Source organism: Onychostoma macrolepis, chromosome 10, assembly GCF_012432095.1.
Source record: "Onychostoma macrolepis isolate SWU-2019 chromosome 10, ASM1243209v1, whole genome shotgun sequence".
Taxonomy (NCBI): Eukaryota; Metazoa; Chordata; class Actinopteri; order Cypriniformes; family Cyprinidae; genus Onychostoma; species Onychostoma macrolepis.
Window position 1 is genome coordinate 840,980 of NC_081164.1, and position 22,416 is coordinate 863,395.

Below are 22,416 nucleotides of genomic sequence, written 5' to 3' on the forward strand. Positions count from 1 at the left end.
TAAATGACGATATACACCGCTGCTGAAGTAAGCTCACACAGATACAGAAGAGGAAATATTGCTCCCATCACAGCATCTGTTGAGGAGGTAGCATGTGTTCTCATCCACTGTTCTCTTAAATGAGCTGTCTTTCTCACATTTCTAGCATGCTTTAACACCAGACAGACAGCTGATTGTGAAAACTTGAATGCATGTAAACAAAATTGCCATTTATTATTACATAGGTTTATATATATAAAAAAAAAAAACCTGATTAACAACATTGCATACATTTTTCACTTCAGTAAGTGAAGAAAAAGTGAAGTTTCAAGTACAATTCACAGTGAATCTCAAATGTTTCAAGTGCTCTGATAAAAAAAAAAGGGTAAAGTAAGCCTTCGCTTTCTATGTTGTTCAGAACCAAAGCAAAAAATTGCAGTTTGAGTCAGACTTAATTCTGTGTATTTGAAATATTCAAAGTGCATGTGTATATGCATTACACAATTATAATATTACACTTCAACATATACAAAAGATGGACGGTTTTATGACACATCGATTAAAATGATTCAAATACATACAAGCAGACAGGTGTGACGTCAGAACAGCGAAGGCTTCGTGAATCAGCAGGAAGACGTTACATGATTACTGGAATTTGCTTTGACAATTGAAATGTCACAGGGATTGAGTTAAAGCACTGATGCGCACGTATGACGCACACTAAAGCCAAATGTGAAAGTACATCTTAAAACAGAACAGCAGGTGCCTGTGTGGAGCACACTCTTTCCAAATCTAAGAGAGTGTTTCCTTCATAGGACACATACATTCATCTCTGTCTTAAAATCACTACACTGTTGTGTTGATCTCAGCACACATGACAGCAGATCTCCACTCGCAGCATATCAGCATTACCCGCTTTTATATGCACTAATTCTATATTCACTAAATGACACGCTCTGCAGCTCGTGATCAATAATTCACGGCGGACTCTGATCAGATATACAGCGCTACGAACGCTCATGGTCTGCTGCTAAATCACTTCTCTAAGGTCCGCTGGCGTTTTAAAGGCTAGACTTTCCTCTGACCGCTCACTATGCTGTCATAGACGGAGCTGGTCAGGGGAAGGTAGCTCTTCTCGCTGAAGTCCAAGAAGAAGAGCGGATCGCTGATGCTGCGGGGATCGAAGCCGCTCTCCACCAGAGCAAACTTCTGCTGCTTGAAGGTGCTGGTCATCTCCAGAGACTCCTGCAGACACAGAGCACAAGACAAGCCTCAGTCCTCGCGCAGGAGACTGATCTGGGCACAAAAGAGAGCAGTCCCCTGTCCAGACGTCTAGAACGCCGTTTCCATGCACGAGTGTGCCTGCAGCCATGTTACGCTGCGTACAGTCCAATCAGAAAGAAGGTGGATGGTTTAACCGCAGCATGTTGACATTCACAGAAGAGTTTATTTTAGACAAATCTTAACGTGCGTTAACTCCACTGTAACGGGACACGGGGCAGCTATGTAACAGTTTCGGTCAAAATGAACAAAATTGAAACGGTGAGAGTGCATTATAAATCCATCTTCCAAACTGTGTGTTTTTGCCTTACCACAGCGGTTGGGTGCGTTCAGTGCTGTTATCGTGTGTCATGACAGCAAGCAACGGCAAACCATTAACGCTTACCGTAACCTGGAGCTCCTGTGCTCAGATTTAAGCAGCCATGGAGCTTGTAATGATGAAAAAAAGATTTTAGCAGCGAAAATTTAAAAGTATATCAAAAAGTGTCTGGGGTGAAACACGGCTGCTCTGCCAAGAGACATTTCAATGCATTTCACCACGTACTTCGCTTTTGACCTTTTACGTCCTACAATGTGTTGTATTTTGTCTGTATAATAATTTGCACAGCTTTCAGTTGGTTGGACTGATTAAAAATAATTAATTAAGAAACATAGATGAATGAGAAAGTTAAGAGCTGGATGTGACTGGTATTAAAAGGAATGACCAGATTCACATTTTGTAACTCTTGGTCACTCTGTGGTCAGTATTTGTTTTGTACCTGCAATCTAATGAAGAGGGGTCGAGCGTATGATGGCAGTTCCTTGAGGACGTGATTGAACAGTTTCTTCCCATCGAATGTGCACTCGGGCCTCACAATCACTGCAGCCATTCCGGCTCGACCCTCATTTCCTGTCAAACACAGGAAACAAACATGCATTTAACTTCCTGTTTACCCTTTCATTAGCCAATCACAAACAAATTCATTTCAATTACCATTGACATTTCTTTGAATACAAAAACTAAACAAAAACACCAAAAACTGCCCTATGAGGCAGTTGGTGGCCCTTTGATAACTTTGCAAATTTAATTAAATATTAGACTGGCATACGTATTCTTTGCTGTAAACATCTGACATGTAGCTCAGATGCTTCCCATCTCTCTAAATCCCATCATATTTGATTGGAATTCAACTGATCGGACAAGATTTAGAAAGCGTCATCAGCCAATCGCAAACAGATGTCACACTCGGATAAAAACAGCCAAGTACTGAACAGTGTTCAGTGAACTTAAAACAATGATCTTAACTTTAACATGTGGCTTACATAAATTACTTATATTTTACAAACGTGAGTGGATTATTAATGTCAAATGTACTGCATTCACAGATAAAATCAGGCATGTGTCAGTGCTCGTGTGATGTTTAAGCAGTACCTGGCACCTGGACTCCGTACACACTGGCTTCCTGAATAAAATCCACCAGTCCCAGGATCTCCGTCACCTCAGTGGTCGCCACATTTTCCCCCTTCCATCTGAAACAACGGCAGTGTGCAGAATCAGAGATCTTTAATAATGAGACTACGCTCATATTCACACAGACTTGATCGCGGTTCATCTTGATGATAGTCCTGTCTCTACCTGAAAGTGTCTCCCACTCGGTCTCTGAAGCAGATGAAGTCGTCCTCATCCTCAGCCATCAGGTCTCCGGTGTTGAAGTAAGCATCTCCTTTGACAAACACGTCTCTCAGGATCTTCTTCTCCGTCAGCTGTTTGCTGCCGGCGTAACCGAAGAACGGACTCTGACTGCAGATCTTAGACAGCAGCAGCCCCGTCTCACCTGATCAACACACAAACACCACATGACCATCTGCGGTCAAATCAGCTGTTTGTTTACAGAACCCATTTCAACGACGGTCAGTCGGTCAACATCGTTAATAACTCCTGACAGGCTGATCAAATGTGAAAACTCAATAGAAACAACATCCACTTCCCTGTAAGCTTTCCAAAGTCCCAGAAATGTATTACAAACATATACTGTATAATGGAAGCTTTTCATTGCACCAATGGTTTTTTGTAGAGGAAAATGTCTTTGTGGCAGACCGGGGGACTGGTCAGGGTATCCTTACAACCCGGTCCAGAGCACTTCCATCAGAAACCTGGACTCAAACTCAATGAACATCTCTAGAAAAACCTGAAAATGACCGTTCACTGACAGTCCCCATCCAACCTGACAGCAGGCAAGAATCAGAGTAAATCCCAACCTGTGAATTTCACATCACCCTTACGAAAAAGAAGTGTATTCAAGTGTGCTATTAGTGTACTTTTAAACTAAAAAAGTAGGAAAGTATACTTGTAGTCTACTTTTTACGTAGTTCTCAGGAATGGGCTTCATGTACTTCTCAGAAATATACTTCAAATGACATTTAAGTATACTTGACTTATACTTCGATTCTAGGAGCACAAGTATAGCTCAAATATATTTAGACTTTGTGTTTTCATTGTTATATGGTAGGGGGCGCTAGTACACATCTTCTGTACAGAGTTTCCAAAAAAACACAAGTGAAGAAGAAACCGAAACAACAGATGCTTCCACGTGTAATCTAACAATCATCAGACATAAAACGGCATCAAAACTGTGTAACATTATGAAATAAAATGTCGACCAATAAAGAGGTAATAATGACTGTCAAGCTTTGGGGTGTTGATCGACTCCATCTACGTTTTGATCATCATTCTGAATCCAATTCAGAGTCTTTTTTTCAGCTTTTTGTTCAAAATGTTATTTATTTTTTATTTATGAAACTTACCCACATTCAAGTGGGTAAAAAATAATGCATGAAGCTAGAATAAAATATTCGTTTACAAGCAGATACCCTGTTCTACCTTTTGATGTTTTGTATGTTCAGATATTCATATAACAAAATATAGTAGTATACTTAAAGTATGACGTAAAGTTCACTTAAAAAAAAAAAAAAAAGTAACTTACGAGTATACAGTATAAAACTAGTAGTTACTGAGACTATATTTCAAAGTGTACTAAAAATGCTAGTACAAGTATTTAATTAGTAAACTATCAGTATACCTAAAAGTTCACTTTCAGTACAGTTGCAGTACAAGCTAAAAACATTGATGTAAACTAGTTGTGTACTCAAAGTTTACTACTGTTATACTTAAAGTACATTTTATATACTAGAAAGTGGGCATCCAAGGAGTATTGAAATAGTACACTTACGAGTATACTAGTACACTGATATTTGTATACTTACTACATAAAGTACACTTAAAAATATACGTCAAGTTTATTTTATTAAGTATGCTTAAGTAAAGTTCAAGTATACTACTTTTTAGTAAGGGCAGATCCAAATTACTGTCATCTGGAAGGCTGTTTCACTGCCAAAGCTGCTTCGACTAAGTGCTTGGTTAAGGGTCCAAGTACTTGCATTACTGCAGGAATGTCTACTTCTTTCATGCAGAGTTTAGCACCAGCTGGGCTGAAGCCAACCTCTGCGGGAAGGTGGCACTCGAGAAACCAGATGGGACACCCCTGAGTTAAGGTGTGGTCACAATCATCATTCTGCTCATTTTCATGGGAGAAATCCATTTGCATGTAAATCTGCCTCACTGACCATCAGAAAGCTGCTTGGTTTGAAAGTGACTTCTGTTTAAGCTCTGCATCCCCAGACCCCGCTACACAACAAGGGTACCTTTATTTACCTGGACCCTCACATGAACTCCTGCAGGAGCTAAGAGTCGGCTAAGGTGGACTGCCATTGGAAGCGAGGGCGTGAAAAGCATAAATAATGTTAGAGCGTTTCAGATGTTCTCACCTCTCTGAACATGCTGGCAGAATCCACTGCGGTCTCTCACAGGCTCATCTCCGATCAGGTCATACTTCACCAGATCATACTTAAAAATCAGCTGCAAACAAACAAATCACTCAGTGTTTCAGACAGCAGGGTTCAGCAGAGCCTATGGAGAAATATCCGCTGGATGATTTCATCATTCAAACGGATGAGACTGACATGAACAAACACATCATTAAGCATGAACTATATATGAACTATTCATGTCAAAAGCATTAGTAAACTAGTGCAGATCTCATATCCTCAGTGTCACCAATCACAGGAAGCCAGGAACAAGCAATTCACGAAATGAGAGTCTTTAATAATCCAAATACAAAACATAGAGCACATCAAGATATTCAAGGACCGACAAACACTAACTGAAAGGACTGGGGCTTATAAAGACATGATGATCATGGAGGAAGACGAGACACACCTGGAATCAAATGAACAATCAACGTGAGGGAGAACCTGGGTCACAGAACACATGGGGAGCAAAACACACACAATCCTGACACTCAGAAACGACAATTCATTTATTCATTGGTTATAATTAGTGGTCAGCAGATACAAGCTTTTGTTGCGACTGATGCCGATATTTATGATAACACATAATTCAGTTTCAAAGATAGTAAATACCTAATAAATAATAATAATTTAAAAAATCATATTTATTTGACATTTTCTATAGTAATTTGAAAATTAATACATTTCAAAGAAATATCTTACCAGATTTATTCTTCTTTAGATAGATAGATAGATAGATAGATAATAGAACAGAATCAAGCTATCTATCTATCTATCTATCTATCCATCTATTTATTTGTTTAATACAGCAACTCTTCATGTTCAACATATGAATACTGTAACATCCCAGACCGTGGACCATGGTTCCCGCAGCCAGAGGGTGCTATCGCCTGAACACTAACCACCTTACTTCCTGTTTCCTGTGTTGCCAACTTATCAATTTTGTTGATAGACTTTTGGCAAATTTTTGCAACTTTTAAAAAGTGACTCAAACCATTAAAAGACATGTATTTTCCCTCTAAATTACACAAAAGAGGAAACCATTGATCAGCTAGCAAAGCAGCACATCAGCATGAAGAGTGCAGGAGATAAATGTCTAGCAGTATACGCATGAATGAATGAGGCATGTATATAGCGCATTATTGGGTATTGCTGTACAGCCAAAGTGCTTCACGCTCGTATCAGGGGTCTCTCCTGCAGCAGCAGCGTGCACTATCCCGGGGCGTAGAGCAGGGTGACCAGCACCCCCGCTGGCCTCAATATCCATCACACAAATGTGTTGTGATTTATATTACTTTTACAAACAATTCTTACCATTTAAATTCTTTAGTGAAGGTTTCTTTGTTTATGACACTGTGTCTAAGACACAAGTTAAGACAGTAACACTGTAAACCGTGATTCTGCTTCTGCTTGGCCATCTGACTCTAATGCATTACAGAATGCTTTGCCTGGCCTCAATCCAGTCGAAGCTTCTCAACTTAAAATTGAAAAAAAATTCTTTTTTAAACAATTAAGGCGCAATGCCTGTTATCTATTATCTGCAGTTTTCTATAATTTGATTAGAACTATTTATCTAGTTCCAGCCCTGGAAACCGTGTTTAACAATCCAACAGCACTAGGACTCGATTTAGAAACACACAACACAGATGATATTTCTGCTCTGGTACTCGCGGTCATTGAGCTTCTGCCCCTGACATCAAAGCAAAGAGATGCAAGTAGTGAATTCTGACGCAATCACAGGTTTGTTTGGTTGTTTGTCAGATGTCTGACACTGAGATTCACCCTTATATTCTAGTTCAAATATTTACTAAGACTTGCTGAACATGTAAACCCTTTAAACTTGACAACCGGTCCTAACTCCAGGCTGTATTGCTGCTGAGTTGAACTAACCTTGTAGAAGAAATTGGAGCGTCCGACAGCTCCGATCTTGCCGATGTGATTCATGAAGCACAGATTTCCTTCAGTGGAGCCGTAGATCTCACACATGCGGATGTCCCCAAAGCGCCGGAGGAACCCTCTCCATACGTCCTGTCGGAGGCCGTTCCCAACACCCATGCGCACCCTGTGATCCTTCTCATTCTCTGCCTAATAGATACACACACACACACACACACACACACACACACACACACACACACACATCACTCAACAGGAGCCCACAAACTGTCATGATGTTTGATCTGTCATGAAGTTTTATATGTATAAAACATTATGACCAGTCTCAGGTGAAGCGAATATCATTGATCATCTCAAAGCCACATATTAAGGTCTGGGTAGATTAGATAGTAAGCAAACAATCAGCTCTCGTAATCAGCGTGTTGGGCAGGAATAAGGTTGGGCCACATTGTTTTGGCTTTGAAAGGGCAAGGCTTGTGGGTTGTTCCTGGTCAGCAGTGGTGGGAATTTACTAGGGCTGCCCCCTAATAGTCGACTAATCGTTAGTTTGCAGAAAAAAAAAATCACGCAGTTTGTGACAGACAGATCGTTAACGGCTGGTCTATGGTAATACAGTACATCGGGCAGGACATCCAAAAGCTCCCCTATAATTCATCCACCACAAATATGGCTTATCATCTGAAATATGTAAGTATTAGCAACTTTACACGGCCGCTCAATTTAATGTTATCCTAGAGAAATGAGCGCTATGAAGTGTTTGTGTGGACTGTGGAGCTGAACGGTAGCTCAATGGAGGTGCCGGTGCGCTCACTTACTCCTAAAATACTCCCTCATTTTTGATCTTACAGATAAGAGTAATACATCTTTCAAATCTTTAAAGACTCTATGTTTATTTGTGTGCACTCACAATAACAATGAAACACACTTTTGTAAAATAATGAAAGCAAACAGGATGCGCTTTCTGCCGTCTCGGTCTCTATGAACTTGATCAAGAAACTCTGTGTATCTCTTTGCCTTACAGACATTAAAAATATATCTATAGAGAGTGAAATGTTTCCAGTTTCGGTTTTCACTCCAATCAAGTGTTTAGATGTCCTATTGAACGAATTAGAAAAGGTTTAAACCACCTCTAACAATTAGACTGATTGGCTAATTCAGCTACTGTTCAGCTCCACACTCCACACAGACACTTGAACAGTGCACATTTCTCTAGATTAACATTAGATTGAGCAGCCATGTAAGGTCGCTGCTACTAACATATTTCAGATGATAAGTCATATTTGAGGTTGATGAATGATTTGGATGTCCTGCGTTTGGATGTCCTGCCCGATGTACTGTATTACCATAGACCAGCCGTCAACTATCTGTCCGTCACGAACTACGTGACTTCGCCAATGTGGATTTTTTTTTCTGCGGCTAAGCAACTAATACAATTTTGGTCGACGAAGCCTCTTCCAGTCGAATAACAATTAGTCGACTATTAGGGGGACTATTAGCGACTATTTAGTAAAATGTGAGGGGGGGTTGTCCTGTCACAATGCTAGGGTGATCTGGTGGTGGTTACATGGTAAGTCTGATGGGGTTTTTGCTGCATTTCTCAGTTAGACCGTGTGTGTGGGTGAACAATGCGAGCCATTCACAACAGTTTGTTCACAACAGTTTGTGTGCGCTGTCAGTTAAAGCTCATGACTGCACTGACAAACACAACGTTGCCTGCACTCTCTCGAAACATTCTGAAACAGTGTATGCGCAGAGATTCGTGTGTGTGTTCCTGCTGCAGGATGTGTTTGTGTGCTCGTCACTGTAGGGTTTGTGTGTTGCTCAGCTTGTACACTGGCGTGTGTGTCGTGAGCACATTGATGAATACGGTGTGACCGTCCAGGCCGCGTCAGAGGACAGGCACAAAGACATCTTTGATAAACTCTGCTGTCCTGACGCACATGAACCGTGAATGAGAAACAGTAACAAAAGAGCTGTCTGTCAGTTAGCCTTGAAAACACAAACCAAAAAGTTCATTTTCATAGATTGACAGAGGACATGAATTCTTTGTCTGCGTGACCAGAGACACACTCTGCAGCGAGCTTCAGTGCACGCATCCCCCTGTAGTCGTTTGGTAAAGTAATGAGGCATGATGCATAATGAAGACATTATTGTGGAGTTAACAGGATTGTGGCTGGTGAAAGCATTTATGACTTCAAACTGAAGGACCTGGACCCAGACATCATAAAAATCATAGGGTACATTCATACGAGTCAAGCTCAGAAAACATGTCAATCTTAATGGGACAGTCCACCCAAAAACATGATTTACTCATCTGCATGTGATAAACTTGCATGACTTTCTGTCTTCAGTGAAACACAAAAGCAGAATTTCAATTACAGTTTCAGCAGGACTGAAATAATGCTGTTAGTACAATTAAATGAGTACTGGTCTGTATTTAGAATCGCATTTTAATAATTAAGAATTGAAAAGTGCACTACTTTTGCTGTAATTATCTGTCAAAAATGGCACCGTTTCCTGAGAATGACCCACATATATTCCCAGACAAACTCACATTACAAAAGCATGGAATTGAGGAGAGCAGGCAGTACTGTACCGTGGGCTGATTGCATAGATATCGACACAGCTCTCCTATATACTGGAATATGGTGACATTGTGTTTCCTGCAGTCATGCCAAAACTGAGAGGCTGAAAACTTCTTCTTTAGGACACAGGTAGCACCTACATGACAATAACACAGAGACAGACATGAAACTAACCATGCTACGCAGAGAAGTTCAAACATTCAGTCTGATAAGAGCTATTCAGGCACTTTTTGGTAATAAACATTATACAGGCATATTCCATTGCTATTACAGTTCATTAACATGACAAATCAATTCTGTTCGGTTTTGGTGAAAGGACACACTGTAAATCCTTGCTGTACAAAAATAGCCAAATTCTGACAGTAACATACCATTTTCTATACAAACAGTAATATTCTGTAGAAAACAATGCATTCTGGGTAATATTTGCCATTTTCAAGAAAGCAGCCTACATGAATATACCGTGAATTAACAGAGCTCAAAGTCAACACTCAGAAGCTGTGTTCAAAATCACACCCTATACTCATTCACTATTGACATGAGTTTACTTGACCGAGTGAATGAAAGGAAGTGAGTGAATTCAGACACTGATGAACACCTGATGATAACAAGCAGAATCACTGAAGGACAGAGAAACAAGAACAGAAAAAGAGAAGCAAGCAGAAACACAAGAACAACAGCTGACTTCCAGCTTCAGCTTTAAGACCCTTTCACACTGAGTGTGCAACCAGTTTAGTTTTACTGCAAATTGCAACCGTTTTATTGAAAAGAATCAAGTTTGTAGTTACCGTTATGGAGGTCAGTGTTTGCTTTAGTTGTACCCTTGAACCTTGACTCTTACCATGAGACATTTTCTGTCTGCTGTAACTGTGTGTTCAAAAAGCACATTTGTTACAGCAAGAAGAAATGGATCAGATGATTTTGGTTATGTTGTGATAATTCCATAATTATAGTGGACTCATCCGAATCCCTGATCTCATGCAGTGTTTAATCTTTAACTACATGGGTGTTTTATTTGTTTTACGTTTATTGATTGCAGTAGTTTTGCGATTCTACATCATGAGATTGAACAATATTTCACAAATTTCTGCTGCATCACTTAGACACTCACAGACATCAACAATCAGCACAGGAATCTCAACAATGGTGAAAGAAGTTTAATGCCGCAATGCATGTTGGGTGCCAGCATAAAATGAAACTCCCAGCAGTGTGAATAAATTACGCAGCTGAATGGTCTTACTATTTTCTTTATTTGCATGTATTATTTTGCTGGTGTTTAAACCTTTTTATTATTTTTTTTTTATTGCTACCATTGTTGAGATTCATATGCTGATTTTTTTATGTCTGTGCGTTTCTAAGTAACGCAGATTATTTTTCTTTTTTTTTTCTTTTTGCACAATGTGTTAAAAAATTCTTCATTTTAACTGATTGCTGCTGCAACTCGTTGTTGTTTCACAGTTGTGGTAATATGACATTTAACTGTGCTAATAATGTAGTACATGTGATAAGAGATTAAACACTGGATGAAATTAGGGAATCAAGGAACTACATGATGACTACTTTATCATCAATATATAACCAGCATTCACTGATCATTTTATTTACTATGTTTTTGCTGTAATAAATGTTTTTTGTAAACAAACAGCTAAAACAGCCAGATAAATAACTGATATTAAAAAGACAAGGGTCAGGAGCCCAACTGAAGCAAACACTGACCACCAAAATGGTCATTCAGACCAAACATTTTCAATACAACACAAACATCTGAACCTCTGTTAAATCTCAATAAGAGCTTCTGTAGATGTATGACAGAAATAAAGTCAAACTGGTTAGTAATAATTGTAATAATGTGTAATGGCTGGAAGTCAGTTGTACAACCCAAATTCCAGAAATGTTGGGACGTTTTTTAAATTTGAATAAAATGAAAACTAAAAGAATTTCAAATCACATGAGTCAATATTTTGTTCACAATAGAACATAGATAACATAACGAATGTTTAAAGTGAAAAATTAAAAAATGTTATGCACAAAATGAGCTCATTTCAAATTTGATGCCTGCTACAGGTCTCAGAATAGTTGGGACGGGGGCATGTTTAGCATGGTGTAGCATCTCCTCTTCTTTTCAAAACAGTTTGAAGACGTCTGGGCATCGAGGTTATGAGTTTCTGGAGGTTTGGTGTTGGAATTTGGTCCCATTCCTGCCTGATATAGGTTTCCAGCTGCTGAAGAGATCGTGATCGTGGCAAGCTCCCCATCCCGTATGCACTTATGCACCCCCATACCATCAGAGACGCTAGCTTTTGAACTGAACGCTGATAACACGCTGGAAGGTCTCCCTCCTCTTTAGCCCGGAGGACACGGCGTCCATGATTTCCAACAAGAATGTCAAATTTGGACTCGTCTGACCATAGAACACTTTTCCACTTTGAACAGTAAATGAGTCTTGCCCCACAGGACACGACGGCGCTTCTGGACCATGTTCTCATGAGGCTTCCTTTTTGCATGATAGAGCTTTAGTTGGCATCTGCAGATGGCACGGCGGATTGTGTTTACCAAAAGTGGTTTCTGGAAGTACTCCTGGGCCCATTTAGTAATGTCAATGACAGAATCATGCCGATGAGGGATGCAGTGTCGTCTGAGGGACCGAAGACCACGGGCATCCAACAAAGGTCTTCGGCCTTGTCCCTTACGTACAGAGATTTCTCCAGTTTCTCTGAATCTTTTGATGATGTTATGCACTGTAGATGATGAGATTTGCAAAGCCGTTACAATTTGACGTTGAGGAATGTTGTTTTTAAAGTATTCCACAATCTTTTTACGCACTCTTTCACAGATTGGAGAGCCTCTGCTCATCTTTACTTCTGAGAGACTCTGCCTCTCGAAGATATCCCTTTTATAGCTAATCATGTTACAGTCCTGATGTTAATTAACTTAATTAGTTGCTAGATGTTCTCCCATCTGAATCTTTTCAAAATGTCTTGCTTTTTCAGACATTTGTTGCCCCGTGCCAACTTTTTTGAGACCTGTAGCAGGCATCAAATTTGAAATGAGCTCATTTAGTGGATAAAAGTGTAAAATTTCTCCGTTTAAACATTTGTTATGTTATCTATGTTCTATTATGAATAAAATATTGGCTCATGTGATCTGAAAGTCTTTTAGCTTTCATTTTATTAAAATAAAAAAAACACGTCCCAACATTTCTGGAATTCGGGTTGTAGTTCTTGTGTTTCTGCTCGTCTCTTTTCAGTCTTCTGTTCTTGTTCCTCTTTACTTGAGTGATTCTGCTTGTTAACAGCAGGTGTTTATCACTAATACTCAACAATCACTTACATATTCACATAATTATCTCACTGCAACCCTGTGTCAGTGTTACTTTTTCTCTTTGTAGTGTGGACACTACAGGATTTTCCTGTGGGGTTGAAAGGGTTAAACATGTAAGATAAAAAGACACACCCACAACATTTATTTTAACAGTTATAAACTGTAAATTAATTAATGGCAAACAAACTATAGCAAAACAGTACATGACAACACTGTTAACTAGCTGTTATCTGCAAGAAATTTAATTTTTATGGTTGGGTTTCATTTAGTTACTTTTGCTTTAAGAAATATTATTTAAAGAATACTGTAAACTAGACTACAGTAAAGAACTGCACAATTAACAGTAAATTACAGGCAATAGTGTTGCCAGTATTTTACCATTAATTTACAGGGTAAGGTTTTAAAGTGTAGATGTACTGTATGACCTACATTAACTAGCTGGCAACAGTGTTGCCAATATATTACTGTAAAAATGCCTGGTAAGGTCTAACAGTGCAGCAAATAAAATCAGGTTTGTTGGCTGGAAAGGGTTCAGCAGCATTAGATAGCTCATGTACTAAAAGCATCATCTGTACTGAAAGGCTGAATCAATTAATCAGTGAATTAATTTGACCCATTAAGGAATGGCCAAACAAAGTCATATAAGCTTTGTCATTTATCCAAAGTTTTTTTTGTTTTGTTTTTTTGTTTTGTTTTTAAATGAAGACATTTCCATGATCATCTAAGGTAAACTAAACAGAGTACACTGAATTAAGCAATAATGCATGTACATTTGAACCAGACTGGTCAATAGGGTCTGTGCTTGGCTGGTTGCTTATGTAAACACCTGGCACCTGCTCAAATGTGGTCATAAGGGGAAAAAACATCAGGGGAAAGGCACAAATCTTTAAATCCAGAAATAAATTTAAATTTGCTGCCTTTACTTTGTAGAGGCTCAAAAACAGCTGTTTTAAAGGGGTCATCGGATGCCCATTTTACACAAGTTGATATGATTCTTTAGGGTCTTAATGAAAAGTCATTGATTGCTTCCATTGTCCTCATTTGTAAGTCGCTTTGGATAAAAGCGTCTGCTAAATGACTAAATGTAAGTCTATAACATACTTTGATTAAGATTTCTCAATGGTAATGTAAAAAAACACCTTCTTTACGTTTTCAGCAAGCCATTTTTAGTCCATGTTGCTTTAAATGCTAATGAGCTCTGCTGACCCCGCCCCTCTCTTCCGTGGAGTGACGAGCAGTACTGTTTACTTTAGCCGCGAAACTGGCTAACTAATACATTATTAGGAAAGGCAATTTGCAAAGATACATAAAACCCTTATACTCATGAGTATAAGGGTTTTATGTATCTTTGCAAATTGCCTTTCCTAATAATGAAGAAGTCTCCAGTGCACTTCTTCTGTAGATAAAGCTGGATCACGGATGATTCGTGCAAACATTGACGCATTTAGGCAGATAAGCGCATTCCCTTCAAAACGAAACTAACGTTAATCCTCTGCGTCTTCAGCGGCTCAGATGTCGGGTGTAAATGATGACTGCTATATTCATTATTACATCCAACGACAGAACACTTCAATCGCTCAATCGGAGACATCTTGTCTTCCCTGCGCCGGAGGCGGACAGCTCTCGGCTCACTCAGGGCGGGTCTAAGGTAAGACGGGTGGATTTTTTATCATTATAGGTTTGATGTGTACACACACTTCCCACACACATTTATGTTCAAACAAATTGTAAAGTGAATTTTGCGTCCGATGGCCCATTTAAGAGTGTAACAAGAGTGTAAAAGTATTTTTCACATTAATTTTTCCGATAACAAAACAAAAATTTAAACAAAATCTTTGTTAAAGAACTATATGTGATGAACCAAGCCAACCATCTACAAGGAGAATCCCAACATGATTCATGAATCAGTTTCGTCATGCGTGGTGGTTCATGGGACTGGGTGGAGCTTTCTGTACAGCATCATGGGTAAGGTAGTTTTTCACCAGGGATTCTGTTGTTAAACGTGATTATTTAAAACACTGAAATAATGATAACTGATGGCTTCAACAAAGCCATATAGAGGGGGTTTCCACACTTGCTCCTGGAGGGTCAGTGTCCTGCAGAGTTCAGCTCCAGCCCTAATCAAACACACCTGAAGCATCTCATCAAGCTCTTCAGACTCACTAGAAGCTTCCAGGCAAGTGTGTTTGAGCTGGTCAGAGCCACACTGTGCAGGAGCAGGACTGGACACCCCTGCTATATACCATCAATTAACAACACGAAGCTCACCACACCTCTGTCTTCAGAGGTTTAGAAGTTATCATTGAAAATCGATTTTCCTATGATGAAAATGAGTGGTGTTTTTACTTCCGGAACTGGACTGCTGTGCTCAGTGTTTCAGGCTAATGGCAGTAATTATTGTAATTACATACTAATTGTTTTGCATACTAGAATTGTTTTGAGAAAGAATCTATTAAAATGTAAATAAATGCAAAATGGAGTAAAGAAAAGGACACTTAAATCCAAAAATGAACTTTCTGTCATCATTTACTCATGTGGTTCCAAACCTGCATGACTTTCTTTTTTCTGTTGAGCACAAAAGAAGAGACAGGAACGTCCAACGAACACTGGGCTCCACTGACTTCATTTTATGGACAAAAAAATATTGTCTTGTGAAATTCATACATGTTTGGAACAACATGAGAGAGAGTAAATGATGACAGAATGCTCAGTTCTGGTCTACATTTGAAGAGCAAGTCATAAATATTCTTATATATATATATATATATATATACACACATTTGGATTAGATGAAATGCATTCTCAATAATTAATGCAAGAAAAAGAAGATTACACACAATCACAATATTGCTACATCAGTTACATCTACAGTATAGTAATAATGCATCTGCTATCACCTATATGCTGCTCATAAAAAGGTTCAATTAAGAGAATTACCCAGTTCAATGGTCCCTCCGATGCCCACGAGCGAGGCAGCACTGTGATACAGAGGAAGTGGCGTGTAGATGACATCACTTCCTGTGGCGCCGTAAGCCCAAAACCCACCTGCAGCCTTCAGGGCCTGCAAATGTGTGATGACTGCGGCTTTGGGCAGCCCTGCAACAACGACACACCAGAAAAACACAGAAGAATCAGCTTCCACAGGCAATATATAAGTCAGAATGCCTGAAATAGCATTAGACTAAAACCCTCGCCTATCTTGAGTCTTGAAGATTTGATGGCATGAACCTTGCAATCCTTCCCAAACCCAGTGACTAGCTCTTGGTCAGAAGCGCTCGCTGCGGAGGGTTAGGGTTAGGAAACTCTAGCCTATTCACCTGACTCTAACCCTAACAGCTCACACTGTTTAAACACAACTTTGCTTCTTCATATATTGTCAAATCATACGCACACACACACACATAAAAAAGCTTTTCACGATTGCATGTTATTCACACAATGGCAGTAAATTATTCAGCATTTATTGATTTGATCTATTTCTTGATTTTGTTTTTAAATGTTTCTTTCTAAACAATCCCATTCAGAACGTCTTCCAGCCACCGGTCAGGAGACTGTAATTACACCGAGCACGGAGCGGCCACGTGGCATTTGACCGCTGGTTAGCTTAGATATAAATGGAAAAAAGTGCAGTATAAATTCTATAAAAGCATTAGCTGTTTTCTCACTGCACATCTAATCGACTCCTGATGAAAGCATTTTATCAATTATTTGAATCTCAGTAAGTCATTTAACCATGTATTATATGCCTTTTGGAGGCTTTTGCCTCTCAAACACATTAAAATGCACAAATTTACAAAATAAATTCACGTACACTGCAATTCACACACCAAAGCGACTGCATTGGTGCGGTAAACTTGTTGTAGTTTTGTGAACTGGTTGTGTAATCTCTCCCATGATGCAAACATCTCTGAGTCTGAGACTGATGGAGGGTCTAGACTAGAGCTTAGCTCTAAGCCTAATTAAACACAACCCAACCAGCTAATCAAGCTCCTCAGGATTACTGGGAAGTTACAGCGCTCGCCCCTCAACCCCCCCACGCTGATCAAACTCTGAGCCTGTTCACCGAGGTCTTGACTGAGATGAGAGAAGCTCTGACCGGTGGTTCCTGAGGTGAAGATGTAGAGCGTGGGGGTTCTGAGGCAGCGGACAGAGCGGCGCTCGGCGGGGACCGGCTCCGGAGACGCCTGCTCAATCTTATCCAGCAGACTGTGGACTCCGGGTCGAGAGCTCTCTCGCATCAGACTCCAGACCCCGATCCCGTCCTCCTGGAGACTCGGAAGAATGTCCTCTACAGCCTCCAGAAGATCTGCAACAACAGTTACTTTCACTGATACAATATCATAAATGTGTCCCTGCAGCACAAAGCAGTCATAAGCAGCACAGCTATATTTGTAGCAATAGCCAACAATACATTGTACGGGTCAAAATTATACATTTTTTTCTATTATTTTTTTCTTATTTATTCATTTATTATATAAATCTCAATTTTAAAAAAAATGACCCTTATGACTGGTTTTGTGGCACAGGGTCACAAATGACAAACATGTACCTATTTATAATGCTTTAGCTTTATTGTTTTATCTATTTTATACTTTTAACTCCTTCCCTGCCATTGACAGAATTTTCCAGTTTTGCCTAATGAACAGAAGGAGGCGCTGTTACACATCTTCTGAAAGAGTACTGAACGTCTGGATCAAAACACGGCGAAGAAGAAGAGGAAAGAAGTGACTGCGTATGCAAGCAGATGCATATGTAAAATAATGCAATCACCAAATATTAATCATTATATAAATCAAAACTACGTAACGTTACAGTATGAAATCAATGCTCTGAGCGGCGGCCGCGCAGAAGAAATAATGTGCCGCGCACACACAAAACTGAGCTGGGAAAGCCATTTGACTGAATTCTAGTAAAAGTGAAACCGCTATAGAGCTGAGTTGATGTTGCTATAGAGTTAGAGCCGTGAATGCGGTTTACAGGTTTCACAGAAAGAGTGATGTGCGCCAAACGAGTCATTATAGAAAGAGAATACCTCAGTAGCTCAACACGAGAGCAACGCAAACGCAGTGACATGTGAAATAACACGTCCTCATGTATTCAAGAAGAGTGGCTTGATGAAGTGCTGGAAACAGCAGATGATGGGCGCAGAACGGTAACAAAACTCTGAGACACAGCAAACTGTACTTCATAGCGATGTTTAGACATCACTTTTTTTTTAACTTACAGATCTCAGTTTAAATACTTTGGTTTGTTTTCTATTCTATTGTATTGTATTCTATCAGTTTAAATGCTTTAGTTTGTTTGATATTATGTTAGGCCTATATTATAAACCTAATAAATAATTGACCTTGTTTTTTAATGGAGTCTCTTTTTTTTTAAAAAACAGAAAAAAACAAAAAAACAGTGATATTGTGAAATAGTATTGCACTTTCTAATATTTGTTTCCTATTTTAATACCTATACTTTAAAATCTCATTGATTGCTGTGATCAAAGCTGTATTTTCAGCATCATTACTCCAGTCTTCAGTGTCACATGCCTGTTATTTTTTTCTTTGATTAATAAAAAGTTAAAAAGAACAGCATTTATTCAAAATAGTTAACACATCCTTGCTGAATAAAGTCTCTTTAATTTTCTTGAAACTTTTTAAAAGTCTCTTTAAAAAAAGAAAGAAAAAAAAATGTACCGACCCCAAACTTTTGAATAGTGTATATTGTAACAAAATCTCTATTTTGATTAAACACTGTTCTTTTTAACTTTTTATTTATCAAACGTATCACAGGTCCCAAAAAAAAAAAAAGTATTACGCAGCACAACTGTTTCCAACATTGATTATAAATCAGCATATGTGACCCAGCAGCACAAAACCAGTCTTCAGTCGCTAAATAGCCAACAATACATTGTATGGGTCAAAATTATAGATTTTTCTTTTTTGCCAAAAATCATTAGGATATTAAGTAAAGATCATGTTCCATGAAGATACAGTATTTAGTAAATTTCCTACCGTAAATATATCAAAACCTAATTTCTGATTAGTAATATGCATTGCTAAGAACTTCATTTGAACAACTTTAAAGGAGATTTTCTCAATATTTAGATTTTTTTGCACCCTCAGATTCCAGATTTTCTAATATTGTCCGATCCTAACAAACCATACATCAATGGAAATATTATTTATTCAGCTTTCAGAGGTTTTGAAAAATTGACCCTTAAGACTGGTTTTGTGGTCCAGGGTCACATATTATTATGATTTCTGAAGATCACGTGACACTGAAGACTGGAGCAATGATGCTGAAAATACAGCTGCGCATCACAGAAATACATTAAGTATATTAAAATAGAAAACTTTTATTTTAAATTGCAATAATATTCCGTTTTATTTTTTTAATCAAATAGATACAGCCTTGATGAGCATAAGACACTTGACTGATCCCAAACTTCTGAACAGCAGTGTATTATACTGTAAAAAATGTTTCCTCAGGTAACCTAAACTGTACATTTAGTGACATCAAGGGTCAAATCAAATAGAAACGGCACATTAAAGTTAAACGTTACACACATCTGTGTGTGCGCTGTACAGGGTATAAAGGATGTTTTTGCTCAGGAGCTGTAATGTCCGCCTGACAGAGAACCGTTTTGCTCAGCAAGAAAAACATTAGAGGGAAGATTGTGAAATGATGGAGTAGTGGATGCGCTGAAGGAAGCGATCGACTCATTGATCTCAATCTAATCCAGATGTAGTCTCTGACAAAAACACCATTTCCTCAGTTTTTGTTTAAAATGTTGATTTTTTTAATGGAACCTACCCATATTCAAGAGCGGATACAAGCAATGCACGAAGTTAGAACAGAACAGTTTTTTTTTATTATTATTATTATTTTTTTTTATTTTTATTTAAAGCAGAGGCTCTGTACTTTCTTTTTGACATAATACATATTCAGATATCCATACAACTAAATATTCTGGGGGCTATTAATCTTTTGTGAAAATGATCAAAATGCTGGCAGTGGCTGGCCATTTTTTATTTAAAACGCTGGCGGGAAAGGAGTCAAATAGTATATGACACTCAATTTCATGTTATTTCATGAGTTAGAAAGCATTGCAACTTTTCAGCTTAGCGTGGACACAACAGACCTCCACAGGTTACGCTATACTGAGTTTGACAGCTTTTTATGACGCTTTTGTCTATTACAAGTTTTTCTAGGAAGATGTTTCTTTAGCCAAAAGTCAGTATGTTGTTTAGCAACAGAACAATTGACTGAACACACTGCACTCTCTCTCTTCAGAAACTAAACAGCGCTCCTCTGAGGAAGCATCTCGAGCTAAACCTTACCGATTTATCAGGTACGCTTTATTTAAGGTGTCCTTGTTACAGTATAATTATACATTTAAGTACTGAGTGCATGTTCTTACTATATGGTTAGAGTTAAGATTAGGATTGGGTTTAGGGTTACTTGCATGTAATTATGCATAATTAATTGTTATCATAATAGTAAGTACATGTAACGTGCAACAAGGACACCTTAAAATAAAGTGTTACCGATTTATCCGTTACAACCTACTTTGGCTTGCTTACTCAAACAGCCTGGCACCTGTAGACAGGTACAGTGTAATGCCTCAGTGATTGGGGTCAAAGGTCAGTACTGATCTGTATGTAACTGGTCAGATCGCTTACCCGCTCCCACCAGCAGCAGCCTGGCGCCGCAGCAGCTGAAGCAGTGCCGCAGGGATCTGGATCTGATGTTGGTGTTGAGGAACGCCACGGAGCAGCCCAGCTTGCAGAAGCCGAGCCAGAGCGCGATGAAGTCGGGCTCGTTGCTCATGAGGAGCGCCACGGTGTCTCCGCTCTTCACCGCGCGCTGGAACACGCGCGCGACTCTGTTGCTGCGCTGCTCGAGCGCTCCGTAGCTGAGCGTCTGTCCGTCGCAGATCAGGAAGGGTTTGTCGGGAATCCGCTGGGCTTGCTGCACAAACCGGTCCACGACCGTCACGACCCGCGCGCTCCTCTTGTAGAACTCCAGACGCGCGCCGTATCTCAGGACTCTCGTCAGAAACAGCGCGTCTCTCCAGAAGTACGGGAAGCACCGGCGCTGCGCGAGATGCGCGGAGAGGAGCCCCGCCAGCAGCGCCGCGACCCACGACCACATCTCTGACCGATCGACCCGGTCACAACCGTCTAAAGCGCTCTAACACGCTAACATCGCTGGCTGCTTCGGGAATGTTATAAAACGACAGTGTCATCCTCATTTATGCAATGCTCCGCGCGTCACGTGACTTTTGTTGTACAACCGCCCTCGTCGGTGGGCGTGTCGCCAGGGCCACGCGCTCGGCCCTGTTTATCCGGTTCACTGTCTGTCATAGGAGTTGCCATAGTAACAGGGCGTGGCGCATAGTTTAGTAGCACCACGCCCATCAGAGCGCGCGCGACGCGCTTCATTCAGCAGATGAAGAGTGTGTGCGTTCAGTACAGTGTGAATGCACGCTCACTTCGCCTCTCATACAGCCACAGTTGCCAAGTCCGCGTATTATACGCGACTTATGGCTTCTTTTTTTGTAAAGTCGCGGGGAAAAATCCCTGGTTGCGGTTTTTTGGGCTTATTTTAAAAAATATGGTCGCTTGTTAGGGAAATCTGATAAGCAACATCGTTTTCTTTCTTTATGTTCGCCTGTATTCTCCAATGCATTGATTGACACTCTGTCTGCTCGCAGTTAATAGCCAACAATAATATAAGTGCTGTAGCGTAATAATATAAGTGCAATAATATAAGTGCTGTAGCGTAATTTGCCATATGTTCCGTCCCTCATTGGAGAAAAATCACATTCAAAAAGAAGCGCGTGACGCTGTGATGTAGACGTAGAGGAGTGGGATGACTTTCTTTTAGCCTAATGTTTACAATGTTTTGTAATGTATTAATTATCACGGGCTGTAATAAAAAACAAGTAGTCATATCCTAATACTGAGTAAATACATTTGGTTCGAATAGCCTGGTATAGCAAGATGTCTTAAAATGTATTTCTTTTTTTTTTTTTTTTTTAACATTTAAACCACATTATTAGATTACCTTTTGACTTCACGAATACACATAAATGACAGCTTAATGATTTTTTATCTTTTTTATAATATTTTTAAATATTATTATATAATATTCTTTTTAATATAATATATATTATAATTGAATATATAACTGAATATAATATTTTATATTTTTCTATAATATTTATTATTCTATTTATTCTATTCTATCTATTTATGTGGCATTTTGTTTTTTTATGTCATTTATTTGATAGTTATGTATACATTATTTTATTTTAAATGGAAGAAAAACCTGTTTTTGACCTCAAAATACAGCACTTTCCCTCTGTACAGTGTACATGGCTGTGACGAGCAGTTTTGTGGTGCTTGGAATTCTTTATAATTAATTAAAACAAATATTGCCACATTGATGCCTCAAGAAGGTGTAATTGTTCAAATAACACATTGTTTCATTTTAAAATATATCGTATAAAAAA

At 39.2% G+C, this 22,416-nt stretch overlaps 1 protein-coding gene across 1 annotated transcript; it reads right to left on the reverse strand.

Moving 5' to 3' along the window:
• Nucleotides 1–188: 188 nt before the first annotated feature.
• On the reverse strand, nucleotides 189–21,956 carry slc27a6 (solute carrier family 27 member 6). The gene is made up of 10 exons (XM_058788502.1): nucleotides 20,582–21,956; nucleotides 17,005–17,214; nucleotides 15,846–16,004; nucleotides 9,599–9,723; nucleotides 6,997–7,191; nucleotides 5,065–5,155; nucleotides 2,876–3,074; nucleotides 2,672–2,769; nucleotides 2,019–2,149; nucleotides 189–1,224 (listed from the first exon to the last, which is right to left on the reverse strand). The coding sequence occupies exons 1-10, from the start codon at nucleotides 21,051–21,053 to the stop codon at nucleotides 1,048–1,050; spliced, it is 1,857 nt and encodes a 618-aa protein (XP_058644485.1). The 5' UTR covers nucleotides 21,054–21,956; the 3' UTR covers nucleotides 189–1,047.
• Between the last annotated feature and the right edge of the window lie 460 nt (nucleotides 21,957–22,416).

Excerpts from the sequence above, each read along its gene's own strand:
- slc27a6 (XM_058788502.1), bottom strand. The coding sequence starts at position 21,053 with ATGTGGTCGTGGGTCGCGGCGCTGCTGGCGGGGCTCCTCTCCGCGCAT. Across the intron at positions 17,215-20,581 it reads GCTGCTGCTGGTGGGAGCGG|ATCTTCTGGAGGCTGTAGAG; the intron begins GTAAGCGATCTG and ends CTGTTGTTGCAG. Across the intron at positions 5,156-6,996 it reads GCTCCAATTTCTTCTACAAG|CTGATTTTTAAGTATGATCT; the intron begins GTTAGTTCAACT and ends GTTTGTTTGCAG.